The sequence below is a fragment of the Anomaloglossus baeobatrachus genome, chromosome 6, assembly GCF_048569485.1.
Source record: "Anomaloglossus baeobatrachus isolate aAnoBae1 chromosome 6, aAnoBae1.hap1, whole genome shotgun sequence".
Classification (NCBI taxonomy): domain Eukaryota; kingdom Metazoa; phylum Chordata; class Amphibia; order Anura; family Aromobatidae; genus Anomaloglossus; species Anomaloglossus baeobatrachus.
The window spans coordinates 258,668,895-258,691,860 of record NC_134358.1 but is presented as its reverse complement, the minus strand read 5'-3'; the positions used below and the strand labels follow the sequence as shown (position 1 = coordinate 258,691,860).

Here is a 22,966-nt window from a genome sequence, read left to right as displayed (position 1 = left end):
TACAGTACAGTATATACTATATAGCATGTCTATCAATTTGCATTTATGGATATATATAGTATTGTACTTTCTTTCGACTAACCAGTACAGCACATTGCTTGTACTGTACGTCCCGCACACCAACAATTACAGTAACTGTTACAATTATTGTAAGCTAAAGTGCAGTTTAATTTGCTTTATGTTTTTTACTGTACAGTATTTTGTATTAGTAAAGTGTAATAATTTTATGAATACAGTATATTATATTGTATTACTGTAATAAGACTGTATAAATACACTAAATATGTTTGAGTTGTGGAACGAATTGTCTGTTTCAATCATTTCCTATGGAAAAATTCGCTTTGATATAAGAGTAACTTGGTTTAAGAGCACAGTGCTGGAACCAATTATGCTCGTAATCCAAGGTTCCACTGTATATATAAACACACATACATGTTTGGTCTGTGTATATGCAAATTGTCTCTTCATGGAGGAAGTAGAAGAACTCCAGTGCTATCTATTAGAAGTATAATCAACGGTGAATAGAAAAGGGTTAAAAGCTCCATGCTGCTATATGAGTGAAGTCAAGGAACAGATGAAAATGATGCCTAAATTTTGATTTAATGTCCACAAGTTTCAGTGCCGTCTAGGCTCCATCTTCAGGACAAATCATATCTATGTATACTTATTGGAAGTAGCAATCCTAAAAGTCAAAAGTGACCCTTTAACGACCCTTATCATATGACTTAGGATTTATGCCAGATCAGGCTCCATAGGTGACTCTCAGTCAGCTACAAACCCAAAATTGTGAGGAATTCCATACCTATTGCTGATCGAGGGTGACAAGCATGAGAAATTCCGGGTCTGCCACTGACCAGCAGTGACCTATAGAGTCTCGTTCTGAGAACGTTCTCAGAACGAGACTCTATAGGTCACTCTCAGACAGCTACAGACCTGGAATTTCTCACATTTGTGAGAAATTCCATACCTATCGCTGATCGGGAGTGACGCGCATGAGAAATTCTGGGCCTGCCACTGACTAGGAGTGACCGATGGAGCCTTGTTCTGAGACTTTAGTTACAAATATGATTTACTGTTATGGGAAATAAGTTAGCAGTTTTGCAAATCTGTATGTGGGTTAGTGGGAGGAGCTACTAGCAGGCGGCCTAGTGCAAAATAAGTTCTCTGAATGTTTTATTGATGGTATATTTTTATTTGGTTAAAGGGTGTAAAAATTAAAAAAATAATGTTTAATTGATATTAATTAGAATGTTTTTTTTTTAAAAACTTTACTTACTTGGAGTTTCCAAGCCATACATTTTTTAGATTTAACTATATGCATTGAAAACGGACAAATTTTATCCGAGCTACACAGGAAACCTACTGACAGGAACTGTAATATTCTTATCTCCAGTTACCATTTATCAGTAGGGCTGAATAATACAAAAGAATGGCACTTTATGAAGGTGAAAATAAACTTCATAACTATTGAGAACTTTCAAATAGAAGCATGTAATTTATTACAAAAAAAAAAAAAATATACAAAAAGGCTATGAAGAAAGAAGCTTACTAAAAATCCAAAAATAGCAAAACAATCCAGAAATTGTTACATACTGTAGTAACCAGCGAGTGGTTATTCTAACTGGCAACCAGTTTGCAAAATGTCACCGAACAGGGCGCAGGAGACCATAGTTCTACACTCTGAAGTATGACTTTAGAACACAATGATTATATCTTCCCAAGCGATCCTTATCCAGCTTCCTGAACAACATTGTGGTGAGTGTAAGGGGTGCTTCACACATAGCGACAGCGACAACGACGTCGCTGTTACGTCACCATTTTCTGTGACGTAGCAGCGACCTTGTAAGTCATTGTTATGATCGCTGCTTAGCTGTCAAACACAGCGACACAGCAGCGATCATAACATCGCTACATGTGCAGAGAGCAGGGAGCCGCGCACACTGCTTAGCGCTGGCTCCTTGCTCTCCTAGCTACAGTACACATCGGGTTAATCACCTGATGTGTACTGCAGCTACATGTGCAGAGAGCAGGAGCTGGCAGCACAGGCAGCATGAGAGCTGCGGAGGCTGGTAACTAAGGTAAATATCGGGTAACCACCTTGGTTACCCGATGTTTACCCTGGTTACAGCTTACCGCAGCTGCCTGATGCCGGCTCCTGCTCCCTGCTCGCTTCATTTCGTCGCTCTATCTCGCTGTCACACACAGCGATGTGTGCGTCACAGCGGGAGAGCGCCTTTGAAGAAAATGAACCAGGGCTGTGTGTAACGAGCAGCGATCTCGCAGCAGGGGCCAGATCGCTGCTCAGTGTCACACACAGCGAGATCGCTAATGAGGTCACTGTTGCGTCACCAAAACCGTGGCCTATCAGCGATTTCGGTAGCGATTTCGCTGTGTGTGAAGCACCCCTAACTATAAGGAGTACACCTTCCGATTCCATTCTCTCTAAAGTACTTTGACAAAGTAGGAACAATACAGCCTTATTGCAGCTATTTATCTATGTCTAGCTTTTTACAATCAGCAGCAAATTTTAGGTTATGTCAGATATTGCATCCAGTTTTTGCACCGTACCCCGCTTTTAAGATATATATATAAGCATTAAGCACACTTGTAATGTTAATAGGGCGGCACCGTGGCTCAGTGGTTAGCACTGTAGTCTTGCAGCACTGGGGTCCTGGGTTGAAATCCCACCAAGGACACCATCTGCAAGGAGTTTGTATGTACTCCCCGTGTTTGCATGGGTTTCGTCTGGGTTCTCCGGTTTCCTCCCACACTCCAAAGATATACAGATAGGGATTTTAGATTGTGAGCCCCAATGGGGACAGTGTTGCCAATGTATGTAAAGCACTGTGGAATTAATAGCGCTATATAAATGAATAAAATTATTATTATGTGTCCTAAACTACTGTTAAACAGACATGTTGAAACTTTTCATGCGTAACACATTGTGTATTCTATAAACTTGGCTAAGAATGCAAATAAAATAATAACAGGTCATGCAATATAGCGTGCTGTCGGGTACTCCTATTAAAGAGGATCATTAGTTGAGATACTGAATATTAGTTTTACACTAGTTGCGTTTGATCCAGTTTACGCTAGATTTACTTGTGCAATAAAAAGTACACACCTCACTCTCTTATTAAGTGACAGGACGTTTTTAGAGGTCCTGCCCATCTGATAGTCCCATTGAAACTATTACTAAATTATTTTTTGTCCTCAAGGGCATATAGTGATTGCATTTGCTATTGCTCAGGAATAATAAATGGGCACTTCAAGTTTTATTTGCTCTAAACACAAAACAAATCTCGGTGAGATTTTTGAAGTTGTGTACATTGCAGTACATAGTCAGTTTTAAGGCCCCATACATATTAGATTAACGTTGGCCAAACGCCAATATCAACGGGTTTGGACAACAATCAAATGTGTATGGGGGTCTCTGGCCAGTTGATTGTCAGTGAAGATGTTGACTCCCTTCTTTCTAAGGGAGCGGTTAATTCGGCATCACAGCGACGTCACTAAATGGCCGCTCAATCAAAGCGGAGGGGCAGAGATGAGCAGGATATAACATGCCGCCCACCTCCTTCCTTCCTCATTCCCGGCGGCCGCAGGTAAGGTGAGGTTCCTCATTCCTGCGGTGTCACACGCAGCGATGTGTGCTGCCGCAGGAACAAGGAACAACATCGTAGAAGCAGCAGCAACGATAATTGGGAAGAGGGGGGCCTGTCACCGATGAGCGATTTTGAACGTTTTTGCGACAATTCAAAATCGTTCATAGGTGTCACACACAACGACATCGCTAAAGCGGACGGATGTGCGTCACAAATTCCGTGACCCCAATGAGATCGCTTGAGAAATATCGTAGCGTGTAAAGCCATCCTAAGTTCACATGTCCAGTAATCAGCTGTTAGAATTGATCTAGCAGTAATCCGTTGGCATAAAAGTTGTTGAAATACAACTTTCTTGTCAGTTTTGAAAAAAATCATTTTTACAGGATCCGTTTTTTTAACATGGAAGTCTATGGAAGATGGAACCACTACGGTAATTTATTGCTATTTAGCCATTATTTTCTCTTGCATTTGTAAGGGATCTGATTTTCTTCTTATTGAATCAGTTTCAATTGGAAGATAAATAGCAATCAGCTTTCCATAGACTCATATGTTAAAAAAACAGATACTGTAAAAATCAATTGTAGTTTTCCTTCTCCTTTCATCATTCTTTACCACTCCTTTTTCTGTCACGGTTACATTCCTTCAAATAGCTTCTTCCTTCTGCCACCCAATTTCTCTTCTTCATCCCTCCCTTTCTGTTACTCCTTTTTCTTTCATTCTTGTCTATTACATTATTTTGCACTTTTAACCACTATACAATAATGCTATTTTTTTCTTATTACATATTATAGCAATATGATTCTTCTACTATTCTTTATGTCATATCACTTTTACATTAACATTAAGTCTTACATTTGAATTTATATATATAAGGAAAAAGAGAGCCCTCAAAGAGTGAGAAGCTGGGAGTAGTAGCTCCCGGAAAGCGAGACCCTAGATCAGGAGCAGGTTTTGCCGTCCTGGTAATTAACCTGGGAGGGAGAGTCTCTTTATGAACTTCCCTAAGAGCTCAGAGATTGAAGGCATCAGCACAATGCGGGGGATAGGGTTTTTCCAGAAAAGCAACCCAACTGAAATCCCAAGTGCCAGCCATCAAGAGCACAGCTGCCATACACACAGGTAGCGGGACCCCAACAGTTTCACACCAAGGGGCCACAACAGACACTAACAATTGTGCACAGAGGCAAAGGTCCGGGCTATCAAACGACACCTGCGGGAGCGGACACCTGGACGGGCTCCTCTATAGTGACTGTGATGCACAGAGACTCTGATTTATCTACAGTGTGAGTGTCTGCTTTATAATCTCCATCCTGCGCCACGACTACCGACAGTGAGTACTCTGTTCCCCTGCACCCCGTGCTCCCAATTATCCCACCAACCATCCCAGAGGCTGGGGCCTTCCCTACCTGCGGAGGGACCGACACCTTGCTGCCCCACACCATCTGCCCCAGTACTCCCTCCAGCAGCGGCGGTACTCCCATTACCGCAACCCGCAGGTGGCATCACAAACTTCTCCCCTGTAAATATCCCCTTTTCAAGAATCGGAGTGTTAGCCGAACCTGGGTCCGCACCCCTCGAGCCACGAGCATTTCGGATCCGAGCACTCCGGTCTGCGCCGGGGCGGCACAGATACTCTTGTGACGCCCTGGACTAGCCAGGTAGTCACAGATAGCGTCTCGCATAACACCAGTCCCCTCACTAGGTAACACAAGCCGACCACATTAAACCCTAGTCACCTCCCTCAGGGCTTGATGGGCACACCAGGGGGTGTGCCCAGGTGGTTGGACACGCCCACCTAGGAGTTCAGAGAGCCTGAGGCAGGAAACACAGTTCAGTTCAGTTTTTGTAGTGGAGTTGAGTGGAGGCAGGCCTGTGCCCAGGTCTGCAGCAGTCTGACAGGTGTCTGAGTTGGAGCCCGGGCACCTTTGGCTAGGAGGCCTCAGCCTGCAGGAGTCGGGAAGATGGCTCGGTGGAACCGTGGTGGACTGGGACAGGGTAGTGGCCCACCAGTACCGACCCGGGGAACTGACTGGAAACCAGAGCACAAAGGGGGTACTGAGACCCTGAAGCTAGGTCCAGAAGCTACTGGGGACTAGCTAATTAACTGATTGAGGCTAGGACTTTAGGTCCTTTCCCACCCAAAGTCCCGACTGAAGACAACAGCCCAACGAGGGGGATAGAAAGCCACAGGCAGAGAGATCCCACGGGCCAGCGTCTGCGGGCAAAGGGCTCTTCTGACATCCACAAAGGCGGGGAGCAGACTCCTGACACTGAAGCGCAGGCAGCCCAACGATACACAACACGGTGCAGGAGAAAGGCAGAGACCACCAACCGGGTGGGGGACCAGACGCAACCGACTGCGGGCACCAACCACCATCATCTTGGTTTACCAGAGACTTGTGTGTGTTACTAATCGTGAGTACAACAGTGCCCCCCGGCCGCACATCTCCCTGCACCGCCCATCACACAAAACCCAACGGGTCCCGGGGCCACCATTCCTACCCACCGAGGGGTTAACATCTTGTGATGCAACATCTCTCCCGGGTGCCCAGTAACCGCAGCGGTGGTGTCCACCTTCACCACAACTCGTGGGTGGCGTCATGAACTTAAAACACGGCTCCGGCCGTACACTTACGTCCCCTTAAAGCGCCAGTCCCCCTTCAGATCGAAGTGGACCACGGGGCCCCTGTGTCCGGAGACGTTCGAGCCACCACCCAGCGAGTCCAGACCCGAGCGGCTCGGTTGCAGCCTAGCGCAGAGCGGTACACTCTCGTAACATACTAATAGCAGCCTTGACTTCACAGTCATGTTTCTAGCTTTCCAGGCACTCACTAACCACATCAAATGGCATATTGACTAAATATTTATTGTTGACCGAGTCTGCAAAACAATCATAAGTGTCCTTCTAGACTACAACCACACTCTGTCTGGCTGCTCAGTTATCTTCCCCAGAGTCAGAATTCAAACTTCTGTGGTCTCAGTGCTTTGCCATTAAAAAAATCAATCATTCACATGACTCTTAGGGGTACTTTGCACACTACGACATCGCAGGTGCGATGTCGGTGGGGTTATTTCGAAAGTGACACACTTCCACATCGTAGTGTGTAAATTCTAGATGATACGATTAACAAGCGCAAAAGCGTCGTAATCGTATCATCGGTATAGCGTCGGCGAAAACCATAATTACCTTGCTGCGACGGTCCAATGTTGTTCCTCGTTCCTGCGGCTGCACACATCACTGTGTGTGAAGTCGCAGGAGCGAGGAACATCTCCTACCTGCGTCCCGGCCGCCAATGCGGAAGGAAGGAGGTGGGCGGGATGTTTACATCCTGCTCATCTACGCCCCTCCGCTGCTATTGGCCGCCTGCCGTGTGACATCGCTGTGACGCTGCATGACCCGCCCCCTTAGGAAGGAGGCGGATCGCCGGCCAGATCGATGTCGCAGGGCAGGTGAGTGCATGTGAAGCTGGCGTAGCGAAAATGTTCGCTACGCCAGCTATCACCATGATATCGCAGCTGCAACGGGGGTGGGGACTATTGCATTCGGCATCGTAGCATCGGCTTGCGATGTCGCAGCGTGCAAAGTACCCCTTAGTCAATCAGGTTCTACTCTGAGGTATGTTTAGCAAAGGAGAAAACCGTCGACCAGCTATAAATCTCTAGGTGAACCATATCCAGAAATGAACTGCGTTTAAATAACACAGGATAAAGCACAGCAATATTGAAAGGCGTAGTACTCTAATGGAAACATGCCTAACTGGCTTAAGTTGCAGGCTACTCAAGGAAATTCTTCATGTTTACATAACTTAGAGACATCAGCAGATATTTTATAATTTAAATTAGCTGAGTTTGCCAAATTTTCCCAATAATTTGATGGGCAGCAAATAAATTTCTCAGAAAATGCACTTGGGGGAGACAAGAGAGAACACTGCTGACCACAAGAGCTTTTACTCCACAGAAGAGAGAAAGAGAGGATCCTGCTGACCATTAGCGCTTATGTCGCGGGCGGGGAGGAGGGTGTCGGCACACTACGCTCACCCCCTTCTGCTCGGGTCCGGCGGCCGCTGCTCAGTGGTGGCTCGAGCTGTAGGCCGGATCCCGGGGGTTTCTCGAGCGGCACTCCTCGCCCGTGAGTGAAAGGGGGGTTGTTGGGTGTGGGGATGATTATTGTCCGTGACGCCACCCACGGTTGTGGTGATTTCACCACCGCTGCTCAATACGGGGATCCCGGGGATGGTGATGCGGAGCAGCCGGGTGTTGTGTTGCCCCTCCGTGGGCAGGGGTTGGTGATCCCGGGGCCCGGTGAAGGTTTGTGAGGTGCGGGACCTGATGGGCGCAGGGACGCGGGGGCAGCGCTGTGCCATGCGGCACTGTGGTACTCACTCAGCCTGAGACGTGGACACAGTTTGTACGGTAAACCAAACGGCTGGTAGGACTGTCCCACAGACGGCTGCACCTGCACTCCCGGTAGGTGACGGTGATGTCCCTCTTCCTTGCACCTATGGTTGACTTGTGGTAGCGGTGGATTCCCTCCGGTTACCCGCTCCCCGACTACAATCTGGGCCGGAGGAGCTCTACACTTTGCCCGCAGGCGCTGGCCCTGAGAAACTGGTGCCGTGGCGGTGGCGGTGTCTCTCCGATTCGGGTTGGGCTGTTGCCTTCAATCGGGACTTGGTTGTTGGGGGATCTACGTCCCCTTCACTGATGGATTCGGCAAATTTGGCGACTCCTAGCCTTGCCGGGGTCCGAGAGGCCCCTGCCCTGGTGCTGACTGTCCTTCGAAACACTGCTCCAGACCACCGGGCACACAGCCAACGGGGTCCTTCCAGGAACTTCCAAACGGTCCCCCTCCAGACAGTCACCGCCGTCGCTGACCTTGCTGATCTGGCCCTACACAAAGCTGGGTCCTTCAGGCTTTCTTTCTTTACTGTCACTTTACTTGCTTTCCTCCTTTTCCACTTTTCTACTTTCACTTCTTGTTTACTCCTCCACTTAGCTCCTCACTCCTGCTCCTCCCTGAGCTATCTCCTGACTGCACTCTAGCCCTGCCTGGGCTCATCTGCCTGGTTTCTCCCGCCTCCAGAGCTGTGACCTCCTTGGTGGGCGGAGCCAACCGCCTGGCCCACCCCCTGGTGTGAATCATCAGCCTCTGGAGGAAGGCAACAAGGATTTGTAGTTTAGCTGTGATGTGCCTACCTGGAGTGTGGGGTGTGGTGGTGTTGTGACCTGTGACCCCTGGCTTGCCCAGGGCGTCACACTTATGTGACGCCCTGGTAAAACCAGGTAGTCACAAAAGTAGTCCACCCTCCTTGATTACAACACAAAACTCACACCCAGGTACAACACACAGCCAGTAAAGCCTAGCCACCCCCCATGATAATAGGGACACACCAGTGGGCAGGAACAGGTGGATGGGAGCACCCACCTAGGGGTCCTGAGGTGTCCTGGGAGGGAACAAGACAGTCAAGTCAAGTTGAGTGGAGGAGAGCAAAGAGTGTAGTCAAACAGTTGGAGTGAAGTGGAGTGAGGGGTTGGGGCCCCTGGACTACCGGACTAGGTGGCAGACGGCAAGAAGGACCATAGGCGATGGAGATCTGGTCACAGGAGACCTTAAGTGGACCAGGGCAGGGTTGTAGCCCGCCAGTGCTGACAGTGGAAATCCGGTACAGAGGCCGTGCACAGTCGGGGTACCTGGACCCTAGGACGAGGACGGTTGCAAGCCCCCTTGTTAATTGACCAGCTGGGGACAAGGTTTCAAGCCTTGTTCCACAGAAGCCCACAGAGCGAAACAGAAGCCCAACGCGGGGGATAGGTTGTCCGTCAGAACCCACTTAGATCCCAAGGGTCAGATTTCGCGGGCCACAGCTCCCAAACATACACAGTACCGGGAATGGACTTCCCCGTTCCATGCAGAGTTGTCCCAGAGAAGACACAGACACTGCATGCAGGAGGAAAGGACCCCTGTTTGCTACACCCGGGTGTGGGACCCGAATACACCCGCCAGAGGTGACTGGTCACTGGCAACTTGGTTTACCACTGGACTTTGTGTGTGATTCTTTGAACTGTGAGTACACCTTTGATCCCGGGCCAACCCGGCACATCACCTCCAGCAGAAATTACTCCCGTGTACCTGGCCACGGGACTACACCTCCCCATACCCATGGAGGGGATCCCACCTGGCTGCCCCACTCAATCAGCCCTAGGCATCCCATCACCAGGCAGCGGAGGTGCTACCAAACCTCACCGCAACCCACAGGTGGTGTCACCAACAAATCAATCCCCTGTAAATACCCCCTTCCTACGGTTGTGAGGACGGACAGGGATGTTTACATTGCGCTCATCTCCGCCCCTCCGCTCCTATTGGCCGCCTGCCGTGTGACATCGCAGTGATGCCGCACGACCCGCCCCCTTAATAAGGAGGCGGTTCGCCGGCCAGATCGACGTCGCAGGGCAGGTGAGTCCATGTGAAGCTGCCATAGCGATAATGTTCGCTACGCCAGCAATCACAAGATATCGCTGCTGCGACAGGGGCGGGGACTATTGTGCTCGGCATCGCAAGCATCGGCTTGCAATGTCGTTGTGTGCAAAGTGCCCCTAAGTTGGGGCACCAGTTAGATCATAATAATGAAGTAGAGTATTTAAATGGCAGAGTTACAATTTAATCTGTGGTATTTACAAGGTCCTCACTGCTTCAATGCGCGTTTCGTTTCTCTTCGTCAAGAGATGCCTAACTGTTGCCCCAACTAAGTGTAATACAGTTATAGTACCTCTAGGGGGCATTTGATATAAGTATGTTCATTGTGTCTGACAATTAACTTAGTACATTTTTATGATATTGTACTGACAAATCAGGAATTAATTATGTACAACCAGCTCTGAGTATTTTGATACAAATTTGATTTTGGTATATTATGTACATGACCTTTTATTTCCAGCAACACTTGTCTTTTGTAGCCATTCAAACATTTTTGTTTTATAATTTTAAATGAATTATTTACTAAAACTTTTTAGGTTTTTAATATACTCCACTTTTGTGAATTAATTATATTCCTGTAGCTATGAACAAATGTGAGTTAATTGAGAAATTTAGGTGATGCTAAAAAAAATAAATAGCATTTTAGGGGTGCTTTTTTGAACAGCTCTGAAACTACTGTGTGCATGCTATTTGTGGCACTTATTAAGCAGAAATTCTCCCCAAGAGTTAACTGTCACCATTAGTTTCTAAGCCAATGTAAAATGTGTTACATAATTGAGGGCAGGACGTTGTAAATGAATAAGACATGTGAGATTTCTCTTGTGTAAACCTACCCATATATTGCCAAACCCTAAAGAGCACCACGGTCAGTAAGAGTGGCTCAGGCTTCAAGTGTCACTTACTTCGTTGAATCCAAGACTTCTGCTACACATTTGATACCCACAATGTAAGTATGAGCATACTTCTCTGCTTTTATTTTAATTTCTATTCTAGAACACAGATTGATTTCTTGGGGTTGTGTACAATTTTTTACAATTTTTCACTTGCTCTGTCTTGAGCCAAAATGTTGCCACCTGTTCACATGGGCTAATAAATACACTAGGTTTTTGCATGAAATCTGATATTAGGTGCTGACCACTTTTTTAAAAAAATTTTTTAGATAGAATGGAAAAGCAAATACCGTATATATTTTATTAGCAATATGTACAATCTATTACCGCCATAAACACTTGTCTAATGTTCTCATCAAAACTTGCTGCTAAATTTATTCTAACACCTTAATGAGCTACAAGTTTTGACAGAGCAAGATATAATTGTTGAATTTGTTGAAATGATTTATTTAGATACAGGCATAATAATAATTGCAATTAAGTTATGTTATAATTTTTTACACACATATATATACACACACAGTATATATATATGGTCTAATACAAGTTTTGGATAGAAATGTTTTTGCAATTTTTTGATTTTTCCCTTTTAGATATTCTCTATTTGTATGAGCTCATTTTCACTTCCAATTTTTGCATACGAGTGCTATCCATATTTTTCAATTTGTATCTTTGATAGTCTCTAGGGCCATTCCCATGTCAGTGATTTTGCACAGACCATGCAGTCTATGGAAAATCACAAAGAGATGTCTGACTTTGATCCGAGTGATCAAAATTGGAATGCAAGTCTATGGGGCACTTTGCACACTACGACATCGCAGGTGCGATGTCGGTGGGGTCAAATTGAAAGTGACGCACATCCGGCGTCGCAGGCGATATCATAGTGTGTAAAGCCTTTTTGATACGATTAACGAGCGCAAAATCGTCGTAATCGTATCATCGGTGTAGTGTTGGTCATTTCCATAATTTGGAAATGACCGATGTTACGATGTTGTTCCTCGTTCCTGCAGGAGCGAGGAACATCTCCTACCTGTGGCCTGCGGCTCACGCCAGCTATGCGGAAGGAAGGAGGTGGGTGGGATGTTTACGTCCCGCTCATCTCCGCCCCTCCGCTTATATTGGCCGCCTGCCTTGTGACGTCGCTATGACGCCGCACGACCCGCCCCCTTAATAAGGAGGCCGGTCACCGGCCAGAGCGACGTCGCAGGGCAGGTGAGTGCATGTGAAGCTGCCGTAGTGATAATATTCGCTACGGCAGCTATCACTAGATATCGCACCTGCGATGGGGGCGGGGACTATCGCGCTCGGCATCGCAAGCATCGGCTTGCGATGTCGCAGTGTGCAAAGTGCCCCTATGGGTCCATGAACAAATGGGACCGCACTTGGATGAGTACAGTCTCATTTTCACGGACTGATAAAATGGAGAAACTTTTTTTTTACCCATATATGAGAAAAAGGGATGATACTCGGACTAATTAAGGATTGTACAAAAAGACATTACTACACATCTTGGAGTTCTCTTCTACAGCTCCCTCAGCACAAGACTTAAAGACTTGACACTTTTAAATACTGTGTTCCTTCTTTCATTCCTTCATTGATGTGTTTGAGATCACCTCTTTACCAGGTGTTTCTTTCTTGCTATGTTTGATTTCACTGAAATCATCATTACCATTTAGTTACAAAATATATAAGCCCTACGTCTCATTTTTTTTTAGATAACATCATGTCTACTCTAGAGGATGTTGTTGCTGCAAATAATTATTTTACCGCGGAGCTAGCAGAAAAAATGAGCAGTGATGAGAATATTGTGATGTCCCCCCTTAGCATGCTAACTGCTCTAGCATTGGTTTGTCTTGCAGCCAAAGGTAGAACTGAAAACCAAATGAAGAAGGTAAACATTTTTGCAAAAATGCTGTGAATATTTTAGAATTCTACGAAGTTGCTATGGAAGATTGGGTATTGATGACATTTTTAAATACAGTGTTTATCCATATGGTATATATATATATATTATATTTATATACTGTATATATACATATATATATACAGTATATATATACATATACGGTATATATATACTGCTCAAAAAATAAAGGGAACACTAAAATACCATTGTGTTGTGTGTTGTTTAAGTGTTCCCTTTATTTTTGTGAGCAGTATATACCGTGTGTGTATATATATATATATATATATATATATATATATATACTTACTATATATATATTTAGTCTGTATGATTTAAAAAGCATTTCTGCAATCCGTTTTTTGTTGTCATATCTACTGACATGCTTTGTACATTTTTTAATTGCCTTATTGTGTGAAAAATTGAAAAGATATCATGTTTTTCCAAATCGGTATACTGCATTTTTCAGACAATAAAAAGCACTTGACTATAAGGCCCACCCAGGTTTTAGTGGAGGAAAATAGAAAAAATTTGGAGCAAAAAATGTGGTCATCGCGCACTGTTATGGGGTGGTGGTCTGCTGCTGATATTGTTATGGTTGTAATTTTCCCTAATTCTGGACTAATGTGCCACATCCTGTGCCCCTTTTTAGCATATATGTCCCTCATCCAGGTATATATGTTTCTCATCCTTGACCCCTTCCTGGTCTATATGTCCCTCATCCTTTATTTATGTTCCTGATCCTGGGCAGCTACCTCTTATATATGTCCCCCATCCTCGGCCTCTTCCTTGTTTATATGTCCCTCATCCTGGACCCCTTCCTGGAATATATGTCCCCTATATAGGTATATATGTTCCCCAGCATGGTATATATGTTCCCCATCCCGACATATATGTCCCCATCCAGATATGCATGTCCCTCATCTTGGTGTATATATGTCTCTCATCCTGATATATATGTTCCCAATCCTGGGCCCCTTCCTGGTATATATGTTTACCATCCTGGTATAAATGTCTCTCATCCAGGAATATACAGTTAGGTCCAGAAATATTTGGACAGTGACACAATTTTCGCGAGTTGGGCTCTGCATGCCACCACATTGGATTTGAAATGAAACCTCTACAACAGAATTCAAGTGCAGATTGTAACGTTTAATTTGAAGGTTTGAACAAAAATATCTGATAGAAATTGTAGGAATTGTACACATTTCTTTACAAACACTCCACATTTTAGGAGGTCAAAAGTAATTGGACAAATAAACCAAACCCAAACAAAATATTTTTATTTTCAATATTTTGTTGCGAATCCTATGGAGGCAATCACTGCCTTAAGTCTGGAACTCATGGACATCACCAAATGCTGGGTTTCCTCCTTCTTAATGCTTTGCCAGGCCTTTACAGCCGCAGCCTTCAGGTCTTGCTTGTTTGTGGGTCTTTCCGTCTTAAGTCTGGATTTGAGCAAGTGAAATGCATGCTCAATTGGGTTAAGATCTGGTGATTGACTTGGCCATTGCAGAATGTTCCACTTTTTTGCACTCATGAACTCCTGGGTAGCTTTGACTGTATGCTTGGGGTCATTGTCCATCTGTACTATGAAGCGCCGTCTGATCAACTTTGCGGCATTTGGCTGAATCTGGGCTGAAAGTATATCCCGGTACACTTCAGAATTCATCCGGCTACTCTTGTCTGCTGTTATGTCATCAATAACACAAGTGACCCAGTGCCATTTAAAGCCATGCATGCCCATACCATCACGTTGCCTCCACAATGTTTTACAGAGGATGTGGTGTGCCTTGGATCATGTGCCGTTCCCTTTGTTCTCCAAACTTTTTTCTTCCCATCATTCTGGTACAGGTTGATCTTTGTCTCATCTGTCCATAGAATACTTTTCCAGAACTGAGCTGGCTTCATGAGGTGTTTTTCAGCAAATTTAACTCTGGCCTGTCTATTTTTGGAATTGATGAATGGTTTGCATCTAGATGTGAACCCTTTGTATTTACTTTCATGGAGTCTTCTCTTTACTGTTGACTTAGAGACAGATACACCTACTTCACTGAGAGTGTTCTGGACTTCAGTTGATGTTGTGAACGGGTTCTTCTTCACCAAAGAAAGTATGCGGCGATCATCCACCACTGTTGTCATCCGTGGACGCCCAGGCCTTTTTGAGTTCCCAAGCTCACCAGTCAATTCCTTTTTTCTCAGAATGTACCCGACTGTTGATTTTGCTACTCCAAGCATGTCTGCTATCTCTCTGATGGATTTTTTCTTTTTTTTCAGCCTCAGGATGTTCTGCTTCACCTCAATTGAGAGTTCCTTAGACCGCATGTTGTCTGGTCACAGCAACAGCTTCCAAATGCAAAACCACACACCTGTAATCAACCCCAGACCTTTTAACTACTTCATTGATTACAGGTTAACAAGGGAGACACCTACAGAGTTAATTGCAGCCCTTAGAGTCCCTTGTCCAATTACTTTTGGTCCCTTGAAAAAGAGGAGGCTATGCATTACAGAGCTATGATTCCTAAACCCTTTCTCCGATTTGGATGTGAAAACTCTCATATTGCAGCTGGGAGTGTGCACTTTCAGCTCATATTATATATATATAATTGTATTTCTGAACATGTTTTTGTAAACAGCTAAAATAACAAAACTTGTGTCACTGTCCAAATATTTCTGGACCTAACTATATGTGTCCCATCATGAGCCAATCCTGGTATAAATGCCTCCCGTTATGCCGCACACGTAAAAAAATAAACAATTCTACTCACCTTCCCTCTACTTCCCAGGCATACAGAGCATGACATCAGTGATATGCACCTCCAGTCAAAGGCACACCGAAAGCAAGAGCAGCGTCGCTGCTGAAGGAAGCAGGCAGCCTGAGGAACAGTGAATATTAATTTCTTCATTAAAGGGAAAAGAAAAATCACTGCTATCCTTGCCCATAATCCTGCCGATCTCTTGGCATCAGCATCAGCGATAGTAAATGACTGTGAAGATTTTTACTACCACTAACTTTGGTGCCAAAAGGTGGGTGGGATTATCTGCATTGGGAGCAGTGAATTTTCATTTCCCATTAACGGGGAAATGAATATTCACTGCTCCAAATGCCGCAAGCTTCTTGCAATGGCAACTCTACTCCTACCTCTTGTGACCCTGCTCCACTGCCGCTGCTGCTCCCTATCACAGCAAGCCAGGTACATTTGGACTATAAGACACACCGCCATTTTCCTTATAAATTTGGGGGGGGGAGGAAAGGTGAATCTTATAGTTCGAAGAAATAAGGACATACATTAAGATAATGGTTGTTGCACATTGAAAGGTGACTTTGTTCAGATTGGTCTTAATACCCTTATCTGTGGATAATTAATTAATCTGAGCAGAACTGACTCTTCCTACATGTATCCCAAATTGTAAACTATATAGAAGAAAAACTGCCTAAGCATCATGCCATTTCACTGCCTACTCTCTAGTGGGGTAGGGTAATGGGTAGGGTGACAATGACAAATTCCAAGATGGGTGAATCCGATAATGTAAACTGGTATACAAAGACATGAAGAACATTCTGATTTTTGCTATGAATTTAAATAAAAATCAAGGCTGAATGAATGTTTTTTTTTGTGATACAGATACATTCTCTTCCCCTTCTTAACCAAGGGTAGAAGCATTGAGAAAAACCAACATAGACTCAATTCAAAATAATATAAAAATAGTTTACATTTTATTGAACAAAATAAATTAAAAACATACAGTGGATGTGCTTATGTGGCACCCTTGAGGCTTCAGTCGCCACAGGGTACTGCACCTTGGCCGAGGTGTCGTCATCATCCTAGGTACGGAGGAGGTCATTCACAGGTATGCACAATAAAGCACACAAGACTCTCAGTTAGCAGCTCTTCACCGGGACATGTGTGAGGTGGCATATTAATGCTAAAGATAGCCACCACTGGTGATGGCACCCTTTTCCGGCTTACCTGGGGGTGGAGTATAGTGAGTGGGAGGAGGGTGTGTCTAGAAAGTAGTGAGTCAGCCAGTTTCACACAGGCAGGCAGACAGTCTGAGGAGAGAGAAGGAAGCAGAGCTGCAGGAGAAAGGTCCTGGGGATGGGAGGCTGGAGGAATTTGTCCCAGGACCAGGAGTGAGTAAAAAAGAAGGAGAACAGAGGAGGACACGGAGAGGACAAGACTTGTGGTCGGGAGCTGCTGCAGTTCAACCCAGGTGACAGATAGAAAGTAGTCCTAGGGCCATGGGAAGTGCATGAGCCACCCACGGGACCCATTCCACGGACAGCTGACAGAAGTGGAAGGACTAGGCCGCATTCGAGGACTCAGTCCCTAGGCTAGAGAAGAATAATATAACTTCGCTAGTAACACAGAGGGTATTGCAAGTGCCTCAGGCTAACATCTGCACACATCCGGTGAAAAGGTGACCACATAGGGCCAAGAGACAAAGCTTTAAGCCACCCAACAGGGTCCGCGGACACCGGCTCAGGGCACTGTGTGCGTAGGCGCAGGACAGGCGGGAGAAAGTCAGCGCGGAGAGACAACCAGGGAGAGAACACAGCAGGGTGCACTGGCCTTGACCTCCGAACCGGGATCAGCTGGAGCCCATCACAGCAGAGCGCGGCACTCTGAGAGTGGCGTACGACCGGACATATGCTGCTGAGAACATCTGAGTGAGTAAAAGAACCTTGCCTGCATCCCTGTGTCGTCCTATTATTCGCCTCCAACCCTGCACCGCTATCTACTACTACTTTGAACATCCGAAGCTAAGCTCTGCTTGTGGAGAGCTGAACCAATCAAGCTGTGCTACCAACTGCCCCAGGGAATACCTCACACAGCGGCAGCCCCTAAATTGGCCGCAAACCACAGGTGGCTTCACAAATACAAACTCTACTCCCCCTGTAAATAACCCCCCCCCCCCAACTTTATTGACACTGCCAAGGTCACGGAACCGGGCCTGGCCGCTGTGACATCCCACCCCCTACACCGGCCCGGTGACGAGTAACCCCCCCCAGACCCCGCGGATGCGTCACTTACAGCTGAGGATAATTGATGTTTTGAATATGAAGAGCAATATTGTGACAATAAAGGAGTGTGTAAAAAATAGAGAAATAGAATGGCGACAAATAAAAGGTGTAATATGCCACTCTACTAGTCATTCAATATTCATCTGTTTAATTTACCATCCTTGTTGTGCATTTTTACTTATGAGACTACTCTATCACATATAGTAGAGCAGTCTCATAAATCTAATATATCTTTAAAGCTGAGTGTATGTTTGTGTGTTTTGTGTGTCCGCTAAAGGAATCCACACCGTCGCAATTACAATCACGAAATTTTGCACAGACACTCCATGGGACTCAGGGAACATCATAGACTATGTTTGGGCGGGAAAATTTAACCCTGCGATTTACAGTTACTCTCCAAAAATCCTGCCTCTATTAAACTGAATGGAGGTGGGAGCTACAAATATAAATAGCAACTGTCAGTGGTTGCTATAGAAACAAAATAAACTGTTAGTATAAGAAGATTGTGTGTGAGGTAATAAGATGTCGGTGGGGAGACGGATAGAGAGAGAGAGACAGAAAAAGACAGACAGACAGACAAACACAGACAGAGACAGATGGGGAAAGAGACAGACCTAGAAAGAGACAGCCATGGAAAGAGACAGCCCTGGAAAGAGACAGTATGTAAGAAAAAGTTTTTTTCAGCTCACCTGTCCCCTACTCCGCATGTACAACAGGATGTTCGCAGTTTGCCGGCTAGTCCACACCGGTATGACAGGTGTGAGAGAGGAACAAATTTGAACTCGGCACCAATTCCATAAAAAAATCTTTGGTCCTTTATTGAAAAAATATTTTCTTAAAATTCCATCCAGATACTCACAGTACAGGAGTGACTGACAGGGTAAACTTTACGCGTTTCGGACTAAATATATAAAATTTATACTATAAATATATATATAGTACAGACCAAAAGTTTGGACACACCTTCTCATTCAAAGGGTTTTCTTTATTTTCATGACTAAAAATTGTAGATTCACATTGAAGGCATCAAAACTATAAATTAAAACATGTGGAATGAAATACTTAAAAAAGTGTGAAACAACTGAAAATATGTCTTATATTCTAGGTTCTTCAAAGTAGCCACCTTTTGCTTTCATTACTACTTTGCACACTCTTGACATTCTCTTGATGAGCTTCAAGAGGTAGTCACCGGAAATGGTTTTCCAACAGTCTTGAAGGAGTTCCTAGAGATGCTTAGCACTTGTTGGCCATTTTGCCTTCACTCTGCGGTCCAGCTCACCCCAAACCATCTCGAGTGGGTTCAGGTCTGGTGACTGTGGAGACCAGGTCATGTGGCGTAGCATCCCATCACTCTCCTTCTTAGTCAAATAGCCCTTACACAGCCTGCAGGTGTGTTTGGGGTCATTGTCCTGTTGAAAAATAAATGTTGGTCCAACTAAACGCAAACCGGATGGAATAGCATGCCACTGCAAGATGCTGTGGTAGGCTTCCTGGTTCTGTATGCCTTCAATTTTGAATAAATCCCCAACAGTGTCAGCAGCAAAGCACCCCCACACCATCACACCTCCTCCTCCATGCTTCATGGTGGGAACCAGACATGTAGAGTCCATCCGTTCACCTTTTCTACAAAGACACGGTGGTTGGATCTGAAGATCTCAAATTTGGACTCATCAGACCAAAGCACAGATTTCCACTGGTCTAATGTCTATTCCTTGGTTCTTTAGCCCAAACAAGTCTCTTCTGCTTGTTGCCTGTCCTTAGCAGTGGTTTCCTAGCAGCTATTTTACCATGAAGGCCTGCTGTACAAAGTCTCTTCTTAATAGTTGTTCTAGAGATGAGAAGGTGTGTCCAAACTTTCGGTCTGTACTGTATATACAGTATATATATAATATGTCATTTATTTACAATATTGTCTAAATAGTTGTACATTTTTCGTGCTATATACTGTTGATTAATATTCCAATATATCTATTGTAAGTCTTTAATCACCCAGAAATGTAATATGCCCCATTTCCCCCTTCTATTTCCACTGAGTCTACCAACTATTTGTGTCCTATATACAGTATACGATACACATACCCCGATACTTGTCACTAGAGATGAGCGAACCGGTCCCGGTTCGGCTCGAGTTCGGTTCGCCGAACGGAGGTCTCGTTCGAGTTCGGTTCGTCGAACGTTCGACGAACCGAACTCGAACCACATAGAAAACAATGGCAGGCAATCACAAACACATAAAAACACCTAGAAAACACCCTCAAAGGTGTCCAAAAGGTGACAAACAACTCACAACACAACACAAACACATGGGAAAGTGACAAGGACATATACTCATGCGAAAACAAAAGAGCTGGACAAGGAAAAAGAGGAGGAGACACAGATATATGAGTATATGCAAGGAAACATCGATGCCATTACTGTGCAACTTGAGCTCTGCTCATTTTAGGCTTCCAATCTGGATAAATTGCCTGAGCTTGCCACGTACGCCTTGTGGATCTTGTAGTGTCCTGCAGCCAGCGTTCTCTCGGAACCTTTCTTCAGTGCTGCTGCGGTCTGCTGGCAGATAACCACACGCGTCTGTCCACTGACAATGTGGACATGGCTCTCAGAGGACTTTTCTTCCCATGGGTCAGCCAGGGGATGCGAAAGGCATGCGTATTTTTGAGAGTGCTTCATGCAAAGCATCTTTTTCATTTTGAAAAGGGGGATCAACTGATGCCAGTCAAGTGGGGTGTGTGTGGCCCAATTAGTGGCAACGAGGGAGACTGTGGTTGGAGTCCCCTCGCTTTTGAAAAAAGAACCAAGATGAACAAGTCATGGCTCCCAGAGGACTTTTCTTCCCCTGGGTCATCCAGGGGAGGTGAAAGGCATGCGTATTTTTGAGAGTGCTTCATGCAAAGCATCTTTTTCATTTTGAAAAGGGGGGTCAACTGATGCCAGTCAAGTGGGGTGTGTGTGGCCCAATTAGTGGCAACGAGGGAGACTGTGGTTGGAGTCCCCTCGCTGTGTTTCTAAAAGAACCAAGATGAACAAGTCATGGCTCTCAGAGGACTTTTCTTTCCCTGGGTCATCCAGGGGAGGTGAAAGGCATGCGTATTTTTGAGAGTGCTTCATGCAAAGCATCTTTTTCATTTTGAAAAGGGGGGTCAACTGATGCCAGTCAAGTGGGGTGTGTGTGGCCCAATTAGTGGCAACAAGGGAGACTGTGGTTGGAGTCCCCTCGCTTTTGAAAAAAGAACCAAGATGAACAAGTCATGGCTCTCAGAGGACTTTCTTCCCCTGGGTCATCCAGGGGAGGTGAAAGGCATGCGTATTTTTGAGAGTGCTTCATGCAAAGCATCTTTTTCATTTTGAAAAGGGGGGTCAACTGATGCCAGTCAAGTGGGGTGTGTGTGGCCCAATTAGTGGCAACGAGGGAGACTGTGGTTGGAGTCCCCTCGCTGTGTTTCTAAAAGAACCAAGACGAACAAGTCATGGCTCTCAGAGGACTTTTCTTCCCCTGGGTCATCCAGGGGAGGTAAAAGGCGTGCGTATTTTTGAGAGTGCTTCATGCAAAGCATCTTTTTCATTTTGAAAAGGGGGGTCAACTGATGCCAGTCAAGTGGGGTGTGTGTGGCCCAATTAGTGGCAACGAGGGAGACTGTGGTTGGAGTCCCCTCGCTGTGTTTCTAAAAGAACCAAGATGAACAAGTCATGGCTCTCAGAGGACTTTTCTTTCCCTGGGTCATCCAGGGGAGGTGAAAGGCATGCGTATTTTTGAGAGTGCTTCATGCAAAGCATCTTTTTCATTTTGAAAAGGGGGGTCAACTGATGCCAGTCAAGTGGGGTGTGTGTGGCCCAATTAGTGGCAACAAGGGAGACTGTGGTTGGAGTCCCCTCGCTTTTGAAAAAAGAACCAAGATGAACAAGTCATGGCTCTCAGAGGACTTTCTTCCCCTGGGTCATCCAGGGGAGGTGAAAGGCATGCGTATTTTTGAGAGTGCTTCATGCAAAGCATCTTTTTCATTTTGAAAAGGGGGGTCAACTGATGCCAGTCAAGTGGGGTGTGTGTGGCCCAATTAGTGGCAACGAGGGAGACTGTGGTTGGAGTCCCCTCGCTGTGTTTCTAAAAGAACCAAGATGAACAAGTCATGGCTCTCAGAGGACTTTTCTTCCCCTGGGTCATCCAGGGGAGGTAAAAGGCGTGCGTATTTTTGAGAGTGCTTCATGCAAAGCATCTTTTTCATTTTGAAAAGGGGGGTCAACTGATGCCAGTCAAGTGGGGTGTGTGTGGCCCAATTAGTGGCAACGAGGGAGACTGTGGTTGGAGTCCCCTCGTTGTGTTTCTAAAAGAACCAATATGAACAAGTCATGGCTCTCAGAGGACTTTTCTTCCCCTGGGTCATCCAGGGGAGGTGAAAGGCATGCGCATTTTTGAGAGTGCTTCATGCAAAGCATCTTTTTCATTTTGAAAAGGGGGGTCAACTGATGCCAGTCAAGTGGGGTGTGTGTGGCCCAATTAGTGGCAACGAGGGAGACTGTGGTTGGAGTCCCCTCGCTTTTGAAAAAAGAACCAAGATGAACAAGTCATGGCTCCCAGAGGACTTTTCTTCCCCTGGGTCATCCAGGGGAGGTGAAAGGCATGCGTATTTTTGAGAGTGCTTCATGCAAAGCATCTTTTTCATTTTGAAAAGGGGGGTCAACTGATGCCAGTCAAGTGGGGTGTGCGTGGCCCAATTAGTGGCAACGAGGGAGACTGTGGTTGGAGTCCCCTCGCTGTGTTTCTAAAAGAACCAAGATGAACAAGTCATGGCTCTCAGAGGACTTTTCTTTCCCTGGGTCATCCAGGGGAGGTGAAAGGCATGCGTATTTTTGAGAGTGCTTCATGCAAAGCATCTTTTTCATTTTGAAAAGGGGGGTCAACTGATGCCAGTCAAGTGGGGTGTGTGTGGCCCAATTAGTGGAAACGAGGGAGACTGTGGTTGGAGTCCCCTCGCTGTGTTTTACATGATTTTCGAAGGGCATGACATGCCTAAGAGGTTGAGTTTCAGCATCTGCAACTTGTTGGCTACAGAAAGGCTGCCTTTACAC

At 45.4% G+C, this 22,966-nt stretch overlaps 1 protein-coding gene across 1 annotated transcript in view; it reads left to right on the top strand.

Annotated features, from left to right (window-relative positions):
- Positions 1–10,943: 10,943 nt before the first annotated feature.
- The window catches only part of LOC142243182 (ovalbumin-related protein Y-like), a 108,560-nt gene continuing 96,537 nt past the window's right edge, over positions 10,944–22,966 (top strand). Inside the window, exons 1-2 of the mRNA XM_075314823.1 lie at positions 10,944–11,026; positions 12,686–12,861. Coding sequence (XP_075170938.1) covers positions 12,694–12,861 — 168 coding nt within the window. The 5' untranslated portion in view covers positions 10,944–11,026; positions 12,686–12,693. The remainder of the gene's footprint in view (positions 11,027–12,685; positions 12,862–22,966) is intronic.